The 20228-nt window shown below is 43.0% G+C and overlaps 1 protein-coding gene across 3 annotated transcripts in view; it reads left to right on the top strand.

Annotated features, from left to right (window-relative positions):
* The first annotated feature begins 282 nt into the window (after positions 1–282).
* Positions 283–20228, top strand: part of DNASE2 (deoxyribonuclease 2, lysosomal) — a 33693-nt gene continuing 13747 nt past the window's right edge. The window contains exons 1-5 of one of the 3 annotated variants that reach the window (XM_068274233.1): positions 283–302; positions 4838–4962; positions 10531–10702; positions 19092–19167; positions 19961–20122. In XM_068274233.1, the coding sequence (XP_068130334.1) occupies positions 4871–4962; positions 10531–10702; positions 19092–19167; positions 19961–20122 (502 nt within the window). In that variant the 5' untranslated portion in view covers positions 283–302; positions 4838–4870. Of the gene's footprint in view, positions 303–1480; positions 1609–1643; positions 2146–4837; positions 4963–10530; positions 10703–19091; positions 19168–19960; positions 20123–20228 lie in introns of those variants that run through there. The other 2 variants (XM_068274232.1, XM_068274231.1) reach the window with 2 other exon arrangements.

Here is a 20228-nt window from a genome sequence, read left to right as displayed (position 1 = left end):
TAAAGTGAACATGAGACGGATGTAAATTAAAAAGATTGATACTTACCTAAGAAGAAGGAAGCTTTTGGATGCTGCAGAGGCTTCTCATGTTCTCCTGAAGACCACCGCCACTGCCAGAGACCCTCTGAGAGATCACACCTGCACAAGTACGGCCACGTCTGCCATGCTTGTGCACAGTGGGGAGCACAGCTACGACAACATGTCCGACTAGCTCTAGTCAGATGTCTTCAGAAGGCCTGCAGGTGGCAACAGTGGGGGGAGGAGGCCATAGGTAGCCTATCCAGAGGCTTCTCTCTATCTAGGTAAGTATTTCACTTTTCTCTTCTCCGCCCTGCTGGATACCCAACGTGACATGTGACATGATGAGATAGACATAGGTATATACAGTGCCAAGCACACAAATAACTATGCATTGTTCCTTTTTGTCTTTCTCTGCCTGAAAGAGTTAAACATCAGGTATGTAAGTCGCTGACTCAGTCCTGACTGACAGGAAGTAACTACAGAGTGCCCCTCACTGATAAGAAATTACAACTATAAAACCAGGGATGCTCAACTCTGGATCCGGGTGAAATCCGAATAGTTGTTGTTTGGATTTCATCCGGTTAAATCAAATCACCTGTGCGGGGTGGGTGGGTGGGGGGGGGTTAATCTTACCCATCATGACGTCTTCTTAGGTTTGTCCCTTGGCGCCTCCCACGATGCGGCCCAAGCGGCGGTCACGTTATTACAAACACTTACAGGTTGAAGGAGGAAGTGTTTGTAGTCACGTGACGTGCATGGACCGCATTGTGTGAGGCGCCGAGGGACGGACCTAAGAAGACGTCATGATGGGTAAGATTAACCCCCATCCACCCACCCCGCACAGGTAATTTGATTTAACTGGATGAAATCCAAATAACAACCATTCGGATTTCATCCAGATCCAGAGTTGAGCATCTCTGTATAAAACACTTTCCTAGCAGAAAATGGCTTCTGAAAGAAGTAAAGAGATAAAAAGGGTAAACAGTTCAAAGATTTTAGCTCTAGCATACTTCAATCATTGTGTCATTGAGCAAAAACAATAAAACAGGTAAAACATAAAAAAGTAGATTTAAGCATAAAATAAAACTGTGGGATATCTTAAAAAGTAATTTTTAGGAGAAGGAGGATAGAAACAATTGTTTTTTTCATTAGTTTATTTTCACCTCGGGTTAAGTTAATGGACAGGGAAGGTTCTATAGGATCCAGAGCCTTCCCTTTACATAGCTGAGTAGGTGACTTTTCTTTATTATTTGCTTCAGATTTACTTTCAGAGAAGCAGGGTGCTGGGAAAAGAGTAGCGCAGGAAGCAGTGGTTGCATTTCATAGTCAGTTCCAGTCCTGAACTCTGCAAAAAGGAGGAGACTCCCCTTCCATCCCGAGAACATGCCTGGGGGAAAGAACAGCCAAAATATATTGGCAGTGAGAGGGTTAATGTGCAAGAGCTCCTGGGAGTCCAGGAAGTGAAAGTAACAACTAGAGCTGGTGTAGGGAAGTGAGACAAGCAGAGCCATGGCCAGCTGTGCTGCCTGTAGCAGTGAGGATCTATCAGAGGCTGGAGACAGGCTGTGGTAAAGGGACCCCACTCCGGTAACTGACCACTGTTTGTGGAATCATGTGTTGGTTTGACTTTATGCCCTGAGGATGTTCTGTCTTTAAAGCACAACTATGACAGTAAATAGATTCATTACTAGTTTAGTGTCTGGATAGTGTAATGGTTAAGGGCTCTACCTCCGACACAGGCAACCTGGGTTTGAATCTTGGCTCTTCCTGTTCAGTAAGCCAGCACCTATTCAGTAAGGAGCCCTTGGGCAAGTCTACCTAGTGGCTGCGGCTCTCGTGCGTTGAGTCCCCCAGGAGGAAAGCGCAATAGAAATGCTCTGTGTCTTAGTTGCTGCAGAAAAGCTGTTTCTGTTTCCCTGCTGCTGGTTGCAAGTGTGATCTGTAAAAACAAAGATAGGAAGCTGCAATTTTATTTTTTTCGCATGTAGTAAAAGGACAGCACATTGTTGTCGGTTGCTGAAAGAATAGGGGAAGTATGTGAAGTGCAGATAGGAGGGGCTGAGAGAAGACTATATAATTCCCAGCTGCTGAATGCCAGCAGAGACTGATCTCCACCAGACACACGTGAGTTCCTATCTGTCTTTGTGTTGCAGCATCTGCCCAGACTTGTGCTCTCTTGTTATGTACACTTTCCATTAAGCAAGCTGCATTTGTCTGTCGTCTCTCTGGTGCTGCTTGTGAGCCTTTCATAGTCCAAATCAGTGACCCTCCTGTAGCCCAAAGCCCCTGAGCTTGCTGCTAGCCCCTCTCTAATTTTTCCCCCTAAGCCAGAGTTGTCAAACTCAAATACAAAGTGGGCTGAAACTGAGCTCTGGGACCAAGTCCCCTGGTGATTAGTGGTTCTCCCTCCTTCCCCAATACAGTTCCGTGGTTTGTAGTGGCCCCCTCCTTCCCCAATACAGTTCCCTGGTGTCTAGTGGCCCCCCTCCTTCTCCTATATAGTTCCCTGGTACTTAGTGCTTTCCCCCTCCCCATATGACTTTCGTAGTGATCTTGGGCTTTTCCTCCACTATAGCTTGTCTGGTACTCCTAAGTGGGCCAAACATAATGCAAATTGGGGAAACCACCTGAGGGCCAAATCTGATGGCCCTGAGGGCCGGATTTGGCCCATGGGCCGGAGTTTGACATGTATGTCCTAAGTGTACAGTGGTCCCCTGCGGAGAATGCAGCAGCTGAGCAGCTCCCCTCTCTAGCTGGCCTGCTCCTCCATTAGTCTGTGTGCTGCCTGCCGGCTGCATCTTCTCAGGGACCCGGCGACATGTTATGTGAGTTACACTCAGACTGATGGAGGAGCGCGCCAGCCAGAGTGGTGAGTCCCTCCACTGCTGAATTCTCTGCAGGGGCCACAGGGATAATTATACACTTGAGATCTGGGGGTCCACCAGCCAGCTCAGTGGGCCCTGGGGAGGATGGGGGCAGAGTCAAGGAGGCCTAATGCTGCTTACGAGGGTTTAGGGGAGGCCCATGTCATTGTTACCCAGTGCCCCACTGAGCCTAGAACTGGCCCTGTGTAGCCACGTACAGATTTCAGCTTTTTTTTAAATGCTTTTTGTATCTGCCTGTCAGCATTATTTAAGCTTTGATATTGTCTTTTAGTTTTAATGGGTACCTGAAGTAAAATGTAGTGTGCTAGAGACTCTCATATAAAGTTAGCTTCTAGATAAACTAACCAGAGACGATGTAACATAAAATTTTTATTCATACCTCCAGCCCCATGCACACGGATCGCTACCTCGCCGACATCCTCAGAGTACTCTATCTCCGGTCCTGTAACTTCCGCCCGTCGCAGCCAGTCTGCACAAGGGAAGTGCGCCCTCTATGGATCTCTCCAGCAGCTGCAAAGCTGGACACCCTAATTATAGGGTATACATGGAAAAGCAAAGCAGCAGTAGACCTGTGTTTGTGGACTGTGGCAGCATCCTCCTGAAAACATTAGCACAGATATACCTGTATTATTATTATTTAGTATTTATTTAGCGCCGACATCTTACGCAGCGCTGTATAGTATATATATTGTCTTGTCACTAACTGTTCCTCAAAGGAGCTCACAATCTAATCCCTACTATTATCATATGTCTATGTATGTATTATGTAGTGTAAGTACTGTAGGCTAGGGCCAATTTAGGGGTGAGCCAATTAACTTATCTGTATGTTTTTGGGATGTGGGAGGAAAGAGGAGTGCCTGGAGGAAACCCACACAGACACAGGAAGAACATACAAACTCCTTGCAGATGGTGCCCTGGTTGGGATTCAAACCAAAGACCCAAGGCGACAGCACTACCACTACGCCACTGTGATGCTCAGATAGTGAGAGGCTACACTCCTCTCTCATTTGCATTGCTTTTTCCCTTCCCCTCTCCCAGTCTGATCATCGGCCAAAAGCTCGAAATCGTTTTTGGGTTATAAATGTAGACAATGTTTTATTAAAGCTGATTCAGCAATGCAACACACAGTGAAATCTGTAGGTATATCAGAAAGCTCCTTCATGGCACTGTCTGATGCTCACACACAGCGCACAAGTGTGAACGACAGACAGCACCTCTGAGTGCATTGGGTAGTACAATGGGATTGGCAATGTGACGGCTTGCAACAGAGGAGCGGTACAGCCCCGTGCATTGCTAGCCAACTCAGTAGTGTAGATGCAGGGGGCCACATGATGCCCTGTACCTCTGATGACTGTTGTAGTACTGAGCCTTTTCATTTGCACTGAATGGGATTGCTCTGCCCAACCCACAACAGTGCATTACTTGGATGCAGTGTTGTGTAGCACATGATACATCAGACAGCGCCATCTATCCACTGTCTGATGACCTTGCAGATTGCGCTATGCTGGATCAGCAACGCATAACTGTTGACAAGCCCTTATTTTGTGGGGAAGAGCTGGCTAATTGTGAGGGGGAAACAATGGCCAATTTTGTGGAGGGGGGAGGCAGCAAGTTTGTCCAGTATGGGGCCCAGAGATTTCTTATGGCAGCCCTGTTTTTGATCACTTTAAGGCCTCTTGCACACTGCAAGCGATTCCGATTCAGATTCTGCTTTTTAATCAGTTTTTACATCCGATTCAGTTTCCGATTTGCAGTGTGCAGGGAGCAAACTGCAAATCGAAATCTGAATCGGATGTAAAAACTGATTAAAAAGCGGAATCTGAATCGGAATCGCTTGCAGTGTGCAAGAGGCCTAAGTTCCATTGAATTCAGTGTCAATGAGCATGGTCAGAAACAGTAACACAGGGTTTCTGCTTTTCGTTTGTTTATAGACATTTTTGTTGGCTGACTCTTCCAACCAGAAGATGGCGCTGAAGCTGTTGATGGCCATACTGATGCCCTGTCTTGCCTCTGCAGCTATCACTTGCTATGGAGATAATGGTCAGCCAGTAGATTGGTGAGTTCTCAGTTGTAGCAACCTCTTTATAGAAGTAATCCAAATTCAAGCATTCATTGAACTGACAATTCTTATATGGGCTCATTTAGTTAGGGGATGGGTTCAAGACCAGTGATTCCATGCCGCAGTGCTTCTAAAGGTGGCCATACACTGATCGATTTGCCATCAGATTCGACCAACAGATAGATCCCTCTCTGATCGAATCTGATCAGAGAGGGATCGTATGGCCACCTTTACTGCAAACAGATTGTGAACAGATTTCAGCCTGAAACCGTTCACAATCTGTGGTGGTGCTGCCGCCGCTCCCCCCTTCCCCCCCCCCCCCCCCCCCCCGCATACATTACCTGCTCCACTTTTGCGAATCCCCGCTGTCACTGCTGTCTTCGTCTCCGCTCTGGTCTGGTCTCCGGCATGCTTCACTTCTTCCTGCCCAGCAGGAAGTTTAAACAGTAGAGCGCCCTCTACTGTTTAAACTTCCTGCCGGGCAGGAAGAAGTGAAGCATGCCGAAGACCAGAGCGGAGAAGACAACAGTGAGCGGGGATTCGCGCCGGGCGGAGCAGTTAATGTATACCCGCTGTATTGCGTCGGTCGTCGGGCATTCGAACGCTGCTAACTACGCACTCCCGACCCGCCGGCGACCAGAAAAATCTTCCGCACGGATGGGTCGACGGGAATCAACGGGAACGATCGATTTCGGACAGAAATCGATCGTTCTGTCAGCGGTGTGCGCGGCGATTTCACAGCCGTTTCGATCACTGTGATCGAAACTGCTGTATATCGGCGGGAAAATCGTTAGGTGTATGGGCCCCTATAGAGTGACAGAAACCTGGATTTCAAACTTAGAAATGTTCTGGTAATAAGTATTTGCTATATACAGTGGGATGCGAAAAGTTTGGGCAACCTTGTTAATCATCGAGATTTTCCTGTATAAATAGTTGGTTGTTACGATAAAAAATGCCAGTAAAATATATCCTATAGGAGACACACACAGTGATATGAGAAGTGAAATGAAGTTTATTGGATTTAAAGAAAGTGTGCAATAATTGTTTAAAGGAATACTGTCAATACCCAAGTGTTCTAAAATGACAATGTACAAATAATATCTAAGTAGCTGGGTTAACATTCTCCTACTTTTCATGTTAAAGGGAACCTGAACTGAGTAAAAATATTTAAAATAAACACATGACGTAGCTGCAAATGAATATTACATACTAACCTCACTGCCAGTTCCTCTCAGAAGCTCACCATTTTCTTCTAAAAATGATCCCTTCCAGTTCTGACAAGATTTTGTCAGAATTGAAATATTCCAGTTGCTGTCAGTTATATATCAGCTGCTGTCAGTTACAACTGAATGTGCAAGGTAATGTCTATGTTTCCCTATGGCTCAAGTGGGCGATATAACAATTTAACAGTGTGGTGACCAGGAAGCTGTTATGGGGTAATGGCCATTTTCAAAATGGATGGCAGAGAATTCCATTGATCACAGTGGACAAACAGGTCGCAGGAGAGGAGAAAGAGAATGATGAGCAGACTACATGGGAGGTAAGTATGACCTGTGTATGTTTATTTTGACTTTTTATTTTCAGTTCAGGTTCTCTTTAAATATCAGAGGCTTTTCTTTAATTAATTGTGTGTAGATTTTAGCTACGTTTGGAATGTCTCATTTGCAGAGGTATGAATCTGTATGAATCTCTGCAGTCTGACATGCTAAGACATTATACTTGAGTCAATAAAAAAAATCCAGCTTAAAGGAATACTATCGATACCCAAGTGTTCTAAAATGACAGTGTGCAAATAATGTCTAAGTAGCTGTGTAAACATTTTCCTACTTTTCATGTTAAATATCAGAGGCAAAAACTGTAATTTATTGAGGGTAGGATTTAGCTATATTGGGACAAATCAATTGCAGAAGGGGTGTCTGCTTCAATGCACCGCCAGAGTTGCATATCAGACTACAGAAAGCAAATATCAAACATATCAAACTCTGAAAGCAAAAACAGTATGAAAAAGCTGTAACAATTAGTTACATTTCCTCTGCTCTCTTCAGACACGTCAGTCAGAAACAGAGCTCCCAACAGCTGCAGCTCCTGTGTCCTGTCTCTCTCTGTCACACACAGAGCTACACATAGAGTTAACTGATCAAGTGTAAGGGGAATTTCCCCTCTCCTCATGGCTCAGTCAGCCGTCAGTTTTGGCCTCAGTAAAGTTTGAAAGTATTTTGCGAACAGTAAACAATGAAGTTGCTACTAAAATGTATACACCAGTACTTAGCAGCACTTCCCAAACAATTCCTGTATCAATTGAAAAAAATATGTGAATCGATAGTATTCCTTTAAGAGGGTTGATTATTAGAGTCGACTTATACACAAGGTTGGCTTGTATTTGAGTATATACGGTACTAAAATGCAGTAAATTGTTCAGGATACCCACGTTTACAGTGATTTTCCTGGTTTCAGCATCAGAAACACAGGGCACCCGTCTGTCTTTCCGTAATCGCAATGACAGAGCTAACCGAAGCAAAAGCAATACTACCTGTTCTACCGCTGCGCGCTGTGTCCTCCAAGCTCCTCTGCCTGCATGCAGACTCCCGGCATCATGTGACTCCCTCAAGGAGCCTGAAGCATGAAGTGGTGTTAAAATTTCCAAGCACAGGCAGCACATGACAATTTTTCCAGTACTAATTCTGGGTGAGCAGCGCTCATTACCTTATTAGCACACTGTAGCACACGTTACCCTATTAGTGCAATGCAGCGCTCATTACCTTATTAGCACAATGCAGCACACGTTACCCTATTAGTGCAATGCAGTGTACTGTGCATTGCGCAATTAGTGCAACCTGCAGGACATGGGTAAAGGGAGCATTACTAGGATTACACAACTTTTATTTCATTTTAAACACTTTAAAATAAGTTTGTTCATATTTTAAAACAGCCCTTACTTCAAAGGTTTATTTTTATTATCATCATCATCATTGATATACTGTATCTTAAAGGATGCTTGAAGTGAGAGGAACATATTTATTTCTATTTAAACAATGCACATTGCCTGGCTGTCCTGCTAATTCTCTGCCTCCAATACTTTTACCCATAGGCCCTGAACAAGCATGCAGCAGATCAGGTGTTTCTGACAAAAATCTGACGAGATTATCTGCATGCTTGTTTCAGGTGTGTGATTCAGACATCACTGATGCATTGAAAGACCAGCAGGACTGCCAGGCAACCAGTATTGTTTAAAAGGAAATAAATATGGCAGCCTCCATACCCCTCTCACTTCAGGGCCCATATGCAATTCACTTTTACACCTGAGTTTCCTCCTGGGTGACATTTTCTCATCTTGTAAATAAAATGCCTTTTAAACCACCAAAAAGCAAACAAATACTTAAAATAATTTTGACAGTACTTTTTCACCCACTTTTTGGTAGCTTTTCCATTGTAAAGGGCTAAAAAGTTATTTAAAATTGAAGTTGAAAAATTATCTCCTAGGAGAAAACTCAGGTGAAAAAGTGAATTGCATATGGGCCCAGGTGTCCTTTCATTAAAGGAATACTATCGATTCACATATTTTTCAATTGACACAGGAATTGTTTGGGAAGTGCTGCTAAGTACTGGTGTATACATTTTAGTAGCAACTTCTTTGTTTACTGTTAGCAAAATACTTTCAAACTTTACTGAGGCCAAAACTGAAGTCTGACTGAGCCATGAGGAGAGGGGAAATTCCCCTCACACTTGCTCAGTTATGTGTAGCTCTGTGTGTGACAGAGAAGAGAGCTCCCAACAGCTGCAGCTCCTGTGTCCTGTGCTTCTGACTGACGTGTCTGAAGAGAGCAGAGGAAATGTAACTAATTGTCACAGCTTTTAACCACTTTACCCCCGCCCGTACGAATTTCTCCGTCCCTTTTTCCATCTTTTCACCCCCATGGACGGAGAAATCCGTACTTTCCGCGCTCCCGCCGCTGCCCGTGCTCCCGCTCGCTCTAGCGCGCACTCCCGCTCGTAAACACGCCACCCACCGCTCGCCCGGAGATCAATGAACGGGAAAATCCATTCCCGTTCGTTGATCTAAGCCCCGCAATGATCCGTTGCTTGTCCGATAAGCAGCGCGATCATTGGGGAAAAAAAAAAACTTTCTCAGCCTCCTAGTACTTCCTCCAAGCGTCCGGAAGGACACTTGGAGGTCGCATTAAACAAAAAGTTACTGTTGCCATCTTGTGGCCAAATAGTAAAACTACACCCTAAAGCATTTTTCACATACAAATTCATTACTTATACACAAAAAATTAACTCATTACCTCCCACACTCCCCATTTTGTTTTTTGTAATTAAATTTTTTTTTTAAAAAAATGTACAATTAAAAAAAATACATAAATAGTTACCTTAGGGACTGAACTTTTTTTTTAATTTTTTATGTCAGGAGGGTACAACACTGTTACTTTATAAACTATGGGCTTGTAATTAGGGATGGACGCAAAACTGAAAAAAATGCACCTTTTTTTTCCAAATAAAATATTTGCACCAAACATTGTGATAGGGACATAATTTTAACGGTTTTATAACCAGGACAAAAGGGCAAATACATTTCATGAGTTTTAATTACAGTAGCATGCATTATTTAAAAAGTATAATGGCCGAAAACTGAAAAATAATGAATTTTTTTCCTATTTTCCCATTAAAACATATTTAGAATAAAATAATTCTTGGCATAATGTCCCACCTAAAGAAAGCCTAATTGGGGGCGGAAAAAACAAGATCTAGTTCATTTAAAGGTGATAAGTAATGATAAAGTGATAGACGAATGAATGGAAGGAGCGCTGAAAGGTGAAAATTGCTCTGGTGCTCAGGGGGTAAAACTCCTCAGTGGTGAAGTGGTTAATACTGTTTTGCTTTCAGAGTTTGATATGTTTGATATTTGCTTTCTGTAGTCTGATATGCAACTCTGGCTGTGCATTGAAGCAGACACCCCTTCTGCAATTGATTTGTCCCAATATAGCTAAATCCTACCCTCAATAAATTACAGTTTTTGACTCTGATGTTTAACATGAAAAGTAGGAAAATGTTTACACAGCTACTTAGACATTATTTGCACACTGTCATTTTAGAACACTTGGGTATCGATAGTATTCCTTTAAAGAGACTCTGTAACAAAATTTTGAGCCTTAATTCTTCTATCCTATAAGTTCCTATACCTGTTCTAATGTGCTCTGGCATACTGCAGCCTTTTCTAGTTGCACTGTCTCTGTAATAAATCTTATCTTCTTCCCTCTGTCGGCTCTGTCGGGCTCAGGCTGGAATGTGTGGAATGTGCAGCACTGCTTGTGATAGGCAGAAGCTTTACGCACCCTCTCCAAGCTCTCCTCTCAGCCTATCACACTCTGGTTAGCAGCCATGTCTTTTGTTTGTAAACTGCCTAAAACTGGCAATTACAAGCCAGGATTGCAGCAGGGAGTGGCAGAAACAGCACAGAGGGGCCCAGGAGAACATAAGGAATAGAATGGTATGCTTTTTATTGTAAGAATTTTAGAGTACAGATTCTCTTTAAGTTTTGATGTTGTGCTTGATTGTCTCCTCCAGGTTCATAGTGTACAAGTTGCCCCATCTAGATCGCAGCCCTGAGGCGGGCATGTTGTACATGTACCAGGATGAAAGCAGTGGCGGCTGGCTACGCGGGGCCTCGCTCATGAACAGCACAGCTAGCGCAGTGGGCAAGACCCTCAATCAGCTTTATGAGCCCTCAGAGTCACAGGTGATACTGCAGCTGTCTCTATGCATGACTCTCCGTGTTTACACCATTGTATAAAGAGGAACTTCAAAGAGGAACTCCAGTGAAAATAATGCAATAAAAAAGTGTTTCATTTTTACAATAATTATGCATACATGATTTAGTCAGTGTTTGCCCATTGTGAAATCTATCCTCGCCCTGATTTACATTCTGACATTTATGACATGGCGAAATTTTTACTGCTGGCAGGTGATATCAGTGGAAGGAGATGCTGCTTGCATTTTTGGCATTTGGAAACAGCTGTTATTTCCCACAATGCAACAAGGCTTCCACAGTGTGATGTCAGTACCTCAGTGCTGTGAGGTGCTGACATCACACTGTGGGAGGGGTTTCACCACAATAGCCATGCAGAGCCTGCTGATGATCCGTTTGAGAAAAGGAATAGATTTTTCATAGGAAAGGGGGTATCAGCTACTGATTGGGATGCATTTCAATTCTTGGTTACGGTTTCTCTTTAACCAAGAATTGAACTTCATCCCAATCCCAATGAAATCTATTTCTTTTCTCTAATAGACCATCAGGTGGGTCTGTGTGGCTGATATTGTGGTGAAACCCCTCTCACAGTGAGATGTTATGGCCATGGTCCTGACAGTTTGTTGTCTGTGAACCTCGTTGCATTGTGGGAAATAACTGCTTTTTCAAACCACCAAGCATGCAATGGGCTTGATTCACAAAGCGGTGCTAACAGTTAGCACGCTGGTGAAAAGCCCTTTATCATGCCTCAACTCAGTTTAGGCATAATAAGTTTAGGTGTGATAAGTTTAGGCGTGATAACTATAGCACCAACAGGGTTAGCACCACAGTACACAGCTGATCAAAAGTTTTGCGCTAGCAAAGTCTGGTGCACTTCGCATAGAGTTTAATGGCGCTACTTTGCGTGCGGGACTTTGCGCGCGATCTAAACTTATCTAAACTTATCACGCCTAAACTGGCTTTTCACCAGTGTGGTGCAATGGTTATCATGCCTTAAGGGCCCGTTTCCACTAGCGCGAATTCGCATGCAGACAACGCATGCGGATTCGCATAGGCAATACAAGTGGATGGGACTGTTTCCACTTGTCAGTTTTCATTTGCGTTTTTATGTGCAGGATTTTTCTGCACGGTAGACCCTGCAGAATTCGCCTGCGTGTGGAATGCAGGCGATTCGCAGGTAATGTATTTAATAGGTAAATCGCATGCGTTTTTTGCATGCGTTTTTTCCCACGATTTCGCGTGCGATTTCGCATTGAAAGTAATGTAAATTGACACAGGCAGTGACATGGTTAAAATCGCATATACCCTGCCTATGCGAAATCGCGGCAAAAAACGCATGCGGAATCGCACCCGCATGCGATTTTGTCAACGGTGATATGCGCCGATTCCGCACCGCACTAGTGGAAACGGGCCCTAAGTCTCTAACTGGGTTAGCACCGCTTTGTGAATCGAGCCCAATATCTCCCTCTGTGTATAGAATGCTCAGTATTCAACATTCCGTACAGATCACCTGGCAGAACTAAAGATGTCACCACCAGTGATACATTTCAGAATGTAAATCAGGCAGAAGAAAGAGTTTACTATGGCCAAACACTGACTACATGATCTATAAACTAATATTGTAAACAATAAGCAATTTTAATTAACAACAGATTTGTAGATTAACCACTGAAGATCTGTATTTTGCTGCAGTCGTTTTACTATTATAACTAATGATGTGCATACATTTATTGAGTTCTGATCAACTGATTGAATGATCGATATTTTTTTTTTGATAAAATAAAAAAAATGCTGATCAGGAAAAAATTGATCAAAGCCTCACGTACTGGTGGCGATATTGAGTAGATTTCATCCACATATGTTTTGATCACTCAAATTTTCCAAGAGTTCAGTGTCAAAGCGCTTGATGAGAAGAAGCAAATCGATCTACAGTTGAAAGCAAATTGCGTATAACCGAGAAGGCAAGCGAGGCAGAGATACCATAAAATCCCTTTAATTCACATCTAAGGATAGATGCAATGTTTTCAGCAGCGGAGATGAAGGAAAGAAGCCTGACAGCCGTTTCGCACCTTAAGTCGCTTCGTCGGATACTGTGTACAAAGAATGTAGTACATTGCCTCTGAAGAAGCGACTTACATTACAAAATAGCTGTCAGGCTTCTTTCCTTCATCTCTGCTGCTAAAACCACTGTATCTATCCTCAGCTGTATGTCTTGTATGTGTCTTGTAGCTGTAGCACAGCTGGGGACGATGGGGCTTGATCCTGTGCACACCTCCAGCACTATCTGCTGCCGCACTAATTGGTGAAAGGGAATACATGTTCCCTGAGCCAAAAAGACTGTTTTTTACAATTAATACTTTTATTTTCTCAGTTCATAGTGAAAAATACACACTGTAGTATTATTTCAGAATCGAATATCCTCACCATAAATTGTGACTGGAACATAATCTAAGTTTTTTGATAAACTGTAGAAATAGCCAAACAAAATATGTTTTTTATCTACAGTTGCGCTTTTTATTGTTAAACTAGAATTGGTAAAACTGAGAATTAATGTGCTATTTCTATTTTTTCTTTTTCATTAAAATGCATAGAAAACAAAATTGTTGTAGAGAAAAAATGCCATACAATGAAAATCTAGTTTGTCATGAAAAAAACTATATTTCATTTAGGTGTCATCAGAAGGGTTAAAGTTATTGCTGATTGAGTCAATAGGGACATAGCTAAAATGTCAAAACTGCTCTGGTCCAGAAGGTGTAGGTTACACTGTTCTGGTCACACTGTGGATGTGAAGTGGCTAAAGGGATTTTATGTTACCTGTGCCTCGCTTGCCATCTCAACTATCCATCATCGTTATCTGTATGAGAGCAACTGTTCCATCCCCTGCTGCCACCTGGTGCCAGTTCTTTTGTCTTCTGCCTTGGACACTGCAAGCAACTTACATTGAGTACCTTATTGCTTGCTATGGTGGCGGAAAGGGTACCATATTTTTCGGCATATAAGACGCTCCGGAATATAACATACACCTGGATTCAGAGGGCAAAAACCAGGGAAAAAATATATACTAAACCTGGTGCATCCATGGTCCAGGAGCATCTTGTAGATGTTCTCCCCCAATCAGTGACCCCCTGTGTCCCCTTCTTTCCTCCTTTGCTCCCACTTTGTGTCCCCTTCTGTCCCCAGTATGTCCCACTGCGTATTCCTTTGCCCCCTCCTGGCCCCTCTGTGTCCCCTCCTGGCCCCTCTGTGTGTGTCCCCTCCTTGCCCCCGTGTCTCGCCCTGTCCCCCTTTTGTCCCCTCCTGGCCCCTCTGTGTACCCTCATGGTCCCTCTTGGTCCCCCTGTGTCCTGCCCTTTTCCCCTTTTGTCTTCTCCTGGTCCCCCTGTGTCCCTCTTTTTTCTCCTGGTCTTCCTTTTTTTTTGCTCTGCCCCCGTGTCCCTCTTTTGTCCTGGTCTTGCTGTGTTTTGCCCTGCCCCGTGTCCCCTCCTGGTCCCCCTCTGTCTTTTTTCACTCCCCCTGTGCCCTCTCCTGGTCTCCCTGTGTCCCCTCCTGGTCCGCCTGTGTTTCGCCCTGTGCCCCTCCTGGTCCCCCTGTGTCTCCTTGTCCCACTCTGTCACCCCCCCCCCCCCCCCCCCCACATGTCTTCTCTGCTTCCTGGAAACCAGCAGGGGGGTGGTGGCAAAACAAGGAATCCCCAAAGTTGCGGCGGGTCGGCGCCGGCGGTTCATATCGGTGGACGATCGTAAGTCGGGGATTCCCTGTCTTTGCAATATAAGATGCAAGGACTTTTTCTCCCCATTTTTTTTTTTTGTCTAATATTCTGGAAAATATGGTATTTCATGGATAAGGGATGATAACTCAGGATAAAAGTTTATTGAATCAGGTGTTTTGTTAATGTGTTGATTAATATTGGCTTTATGCTGTCTGCGAGCGTAACCCAGAAAATACAGAAGCTGAAAGATCAGCATTCCTGCCAGTCAGCTGACCACTTTTCTCATGTTACCTCTTGTAATGTCTGCAAGAATTGTTCAAACAGAAAAAAACTGAAATGAAAGCATAACTTGCATTTTGCTGATGGTGTTTTTCAAACCTATTTTAGGTTTCATAATCTAAGGGATTTTTTTCTGTGGTTTTCAGCCAAAGCATAGCTTCTTTGCTTACACATAATAAAAATAAGTAGGCATTCTTTGAATGAACTGTACTAATATATATATACATACATACATACATATATATATATATATATATATATATATATATATATATATATATGTATGTATGTATGTATGTATGTATGTATGTATGTAGATGTGCATGGATCGATAGATAGATAGATAGATAGATAGATTATCTATCTATCTATATATATATATATATATATATATATATATATATATATATATATATATCTACATCTACATCTACATCTACATCTACATCTACATCTACATCTACATCTACATCTACATCTACATCTACATCTACATCTACATCTACATCTACATCTACATCTACATCTACATCTACATCTACATCTACATCTACATCTACATCTACATCTACATCTACATCTACATCTACATCTACATCTACATCTACATCTACATCTACATCTACATCTACATCTACATCTACATCTACATCTACATCTACATCTACATCTACATCTACATCTACATCTACATCTACATCTACATCTACATCTACATCTACATCTACATCTACATCTACATCTACATCTACATCTACATCTACATCTACATCTACATCTACATCTACATCTACATCTACATCTACATCTACATATATATATATATATATATATATATATATATATATATATATATATATATATATATATATATACACATCTACATCTACATCTATATATATATATATATATATATATATATATACATCTACATCTACATATATATATATATATACATCTACATCTACATATATATATCTACATCTACATATATATATATATATACATCTACATCTACATATATATATATATACATCTACATCTACATATATATACATCTACATCTACATATATATACATCTACATCTACATATATATATCTACATCTACATCTACATATATATATATATCTACATCTACATCTACATATATATATATATCTACATCTACATCTACATATATATATATCTACATCTACATCTACATATATATATATCTACATCTACATCTATATATATCTACATCTACATCTACATATATATATATCTACATCTACATCTACATATATATCTACATCTACCTATCTACACCTATCTACACCTATCTACACCTATCTACACCTATCTATATATATATATATATATATATATCTATATATATATATATATATATATATATATATATATATATATATATATATATATATATATATATATATATATATATATATATATATATATATATAAAATCTCTATCAAAGGACCTCTCTTGTGAAAATCTTAAAATTTAAAATACATGTAGACATATACAATTAAGAAGTATGTTTCTTCCAGAGTAAAATGATCCATACATTACTTTTCTCCTATGTTGCTGTCACTTACAGTAAGTAGTAGAAATCTGACAGAACCGACAGGTTTTGGAATAGTCTCCTCATGGGGGGGTTTACAGGGATTTCCTTATTTTCAAAATGCACTTAGTGAATGGCTGTTGCTCCGTCCGACTGCCAAAAAAGTGTACAGTGAGCAGTGACTCTGGAAGTAACAAACTTCTTAATTGTATGCGTTTTTTACATTTTCGCGACAGTTCCTCTTTAAAAGAAAATAAATATGTCAGCCCCCATATGTGTCTCACCTCTGGTTCCCTTTAAAGCCCCTCCTACCTACCACCTCACGTACCTCTCCATTACTGCAATAAGATGAATCTCAAATTGTGTAAAAAGTGTACATATGCCCGCGAAGCAGTGTGGTCACATGACTCGCCTGAACCTATCCTTCCTCTCTGCCACCTAAATCACCCCCTTCGTTTCATCACAGAGGAAGAGAGGTGATGACAGTGATGAGTGGCAGCAGAACTTTACAACCTGTCACTAATGAGTTAATCTAAAAAAAGCATGGTCAGCCTATCATACCCTTCATGCTGTGCAGTGAAGATCTATTCTGATTATTAAGCAGATATTGTCCCAAGGGAAGATCCCCTTTCAGTATTGTGACACTTCCCTTTCCTACCACATGGCGGGTGTGGCCACAGCAGAGCTTTGTAGCTATCTTCCCATTTCTGGGCTCTGCTCTCCTGCCTGAAGGTGAAGGAAGAGGAGATATCCCGGGTCCCCTATGATGCTGTGTAGGGAGGTGGTCTTAAAGCGGACCTGAACTCAGAACCTCCTCTCTGCTCTAAAAGATAAGCAACAGCATAATAATCATTAAAGAAAAACATTTGAGCTCTACTTCCTGTTTTCATGGAATCAGACATCATGGCCTTGATTCACTAACCTGCACTAAGCCGGTTAGTGTGCCTTATCACTTAGTGGGCACAAACTACAGCGCTAACCTTATCTGAGGTTAGTGTGCCTTATCTGAGGTTAGTGTGCCTTATCTGAGGTTAGTGTGCCTTATCTGAGTTAGTGTGCCTTATCTGAAGTTAGTGTGCCTTATCTGAACTTAGTGCCCCTTAAGTAGCTTTGTGCACACTAAAAGATGCACAAAGCTACATCGCGCACTGCACCGTCGCATTGCGTTGCACCGTGCGCAAAGATTGGCGCATTACGCTGTGCTCGGTGCAGTGCGCGATGTAGCTTTGTGCATCTTTTAGTGTGCACAAAGCTACTTAAGGGGCACTAAGTTCAGATAAGGAACACTAACCTCAGATAAGGCACACTAACCTCAGATAAGGCACACTAACCTCAGATAAGGCACACTAACCTCAGATAAGGCACACTAACCTCAGATAAAGGTGGCCATACACTGGTCGATTTGCCATCAGATTCGACCAAAAGATAGATCCCTCTGTGATCGAATCTGATTAGAGAGGGATCGTATGGCCACCTTACTGCAAACAGATTGTGAATCGATTTCAGCATGAAACCGATCACAATCTGTGGTGCTGCCGCCCCCCCCCCCCCCCCTCATACATTACCTGCTCCGCCGGCGCGAGTCCCCTGGTCCACCGCTGTCTTCTCCGCCTGGTCCCGGCATCTTCTCCGCATCGGCTCCCGGCTGGCATCCGCATATAACTTTCTGTCACTCCAGTGACAATGGAAGTTCAAATAGAGCTCCCTCTATTTGTACTTCCGCTGTCACTGCAGTGACACAGGAAGTTATGCCGGATGCCGGGATGCGGAAGCTGATGCGGAGAAGATGCCAGGACCAGGCAGAGAAGACTGCGGTGGACCAGGGGACTCGCGCCGGCGGAGCAGGTAATGTATACCCGCTGTATTGCGTCGGTCGTCGGGCATTTGAACGCGCTATCGACGCACTCCCGACCCGAGAAAAATCTTCCACACGGATGGATCGACGGGAGTCGACGGGAACGATGGATTTCGGACGGAAATCCATCGTTCTGTCAGCGGTGTGCGCGGCGATTTCATGGCCGTTTCGATCACTGTGATCGAAACGGCCGTATTTCGGCGGGAAAATCGGTAGGTGTATGGGCCTCTATAGGCACACTAACCGGCTTAGCACCGGAAAACTCTTTTTTACTCCGGCGCTAACACTTAGCGCCGGTTAGTGAATCAAGTCCCATGGGCCTGATTCACGAAGCGGTACAAACTGTTTAGCACGGGTGTGCTAAACAGTTAGCACGTGAAGTGCCTTTCGCGGACTTTTGCACGCGCAAAGTTCCGCGATTCGCGCTATTGCGGACTTTGCGCGCGCAAAAGTCCGCGAACGGCACTTCACGTGCTAACTGTTTAGCACACCCGTGCTAAACAGTTTGCACCACTTTGTGAATCAGGCCCATGTGTTTACCAACTAGATGCTCTGTGAAGCAGTCAGCTGACAAAGCTGAGAAATCAGATTATAGTTGTGATTAGACACAGATGAGGGGGAATTAGACAGGCTAAACTCTCTAAATACATACACGGTGCATTTCTCTGTTTTCCTTCTGTCCTGTGAAAGAGTTCAGGTCCACTTTAAAGGGAACCTGAAGGGGATATGGGCCAATAAGTGTGCAGAGGAGCGGAAGAGCGGACAGGAACCGGAAACAGGTGGGAATCTGACGTGTGGCTACATGTGCTTCTCACGGTGGCTTTCAGTTTAATACATAGAATTGACTTGAGCACTATTTTTTGGTACATTGTGGAATTCTTATTCAGGATTTGTTGTTACTGTAGCGAGCACAAGGCCATCCTATTTCTTATGCAGTGGTGCAATATTATCTTTTTATTTTGTCTTGTAGAATGTGGCGTATGTACTCTATAATGACCAGCCTCCCAAATATTCAGCAGCCAATGGACTTCGAGGCCACACTAAAGGTAATTCCATAAATAAGCCATCAATGTTCCTCTCTGTCCTACTGAGGACTGCAGATTCCACCAGGAGGGGCGTAACTAGAGGGTAGCAGTACCTGCGATCACAGTGGGGCCCAGAGCTACGGGGGCCCCCAACTACGAATCTTCCCTTCCTCCGATACAGGGGACCATCCTTGCTTTGTGGCTACACTTGTCATGGGTGTGAAGATCACAATGGTCACACTTGTTTTATGAGCCTTGTGAGATGAGTCCCCAGGCTGTGAAGGGCAACAAGGGGAGGCAAAGGAAGGGGTGTGGACAGTGGGGTCCCCATCAAAGTATTGCTGGAGAGGCCCATGAATTGTAGTTGGTTGGTGTGCGTGGCTGCCTGGCAATGGGTATTGTTTAAAAGGAAATAAATATGGCAACCTCCGTACCCCTCTCACTTCAGTTGTTCTTTAATGCACATCTGGCGTTTCGTGGCAGCAAAGTACCCCTTCATCAAGGTAGACAAAGAAGTGTGCACTCTGCCCAGGAACCAGCAGGATATAGGTAGCAGAGCATAACTGCTACCTGACTGTGCTTATGGTGCTGGTTCCCGAGTGCACGCTACTTTGCCTAGCTTGATGAAGGGGTACTTTGTTGCCCCAAAACGTTGGATATATTAAACTTACTAAAAAATGATCTCTTTTTATTATGGTAACTACAGTGCTGAGTTTCACGTTATTTAAAACCTTACATAGACCTGTTAGGCTCTGCTCTTCCATACAATACACTTACTATTAGTATGTCTTTATATTCCTATCCTTTCTCTCAGGTGTGGTTCTCCTGGACAAAGAAACTGGCTTCTGGTTGGTGCACAGCACCCCACACTTCCCACCTCCTACTGATCTCAAGTATGATTGGCCCAGTAACGCTTTTCACAACGGCCAGTCCTTCATCTGCGTCACCTACCCGTACCTGCAGTTCAAAGATGTTGGTAAGGAGGAACCGAAAGGGTGGTGGGGCACCTTGTAGCATGAAACTTATTGGTCCAAGAAAAAAGGCAAAACCCTAGAAAATATGTAGACCATTGAGTTATAGAA

The sequence above is a fragment of the Hyperolius riggenbachi genome, chromosome 3, assembly GCF_040937935.1.
Source record: "Hyperolius riggenbachi isolate aHypRig1 chromosome 3, aHypRig1.pri, whole genome shotgun sequence".
NCBI classification, from domain to species: domain Eukaryota; kingdom Metazoa; phylum Chordata; class Amphibia; order Anura; family Hyperoliidae; genus Hyperolius; species Hyperolius riggenbachi.
The sequence above is the reverse complement of the archived record's forward strand: the minus strand, read 5'-3'. Positions and strand labels throughout refer to the sequence as shown.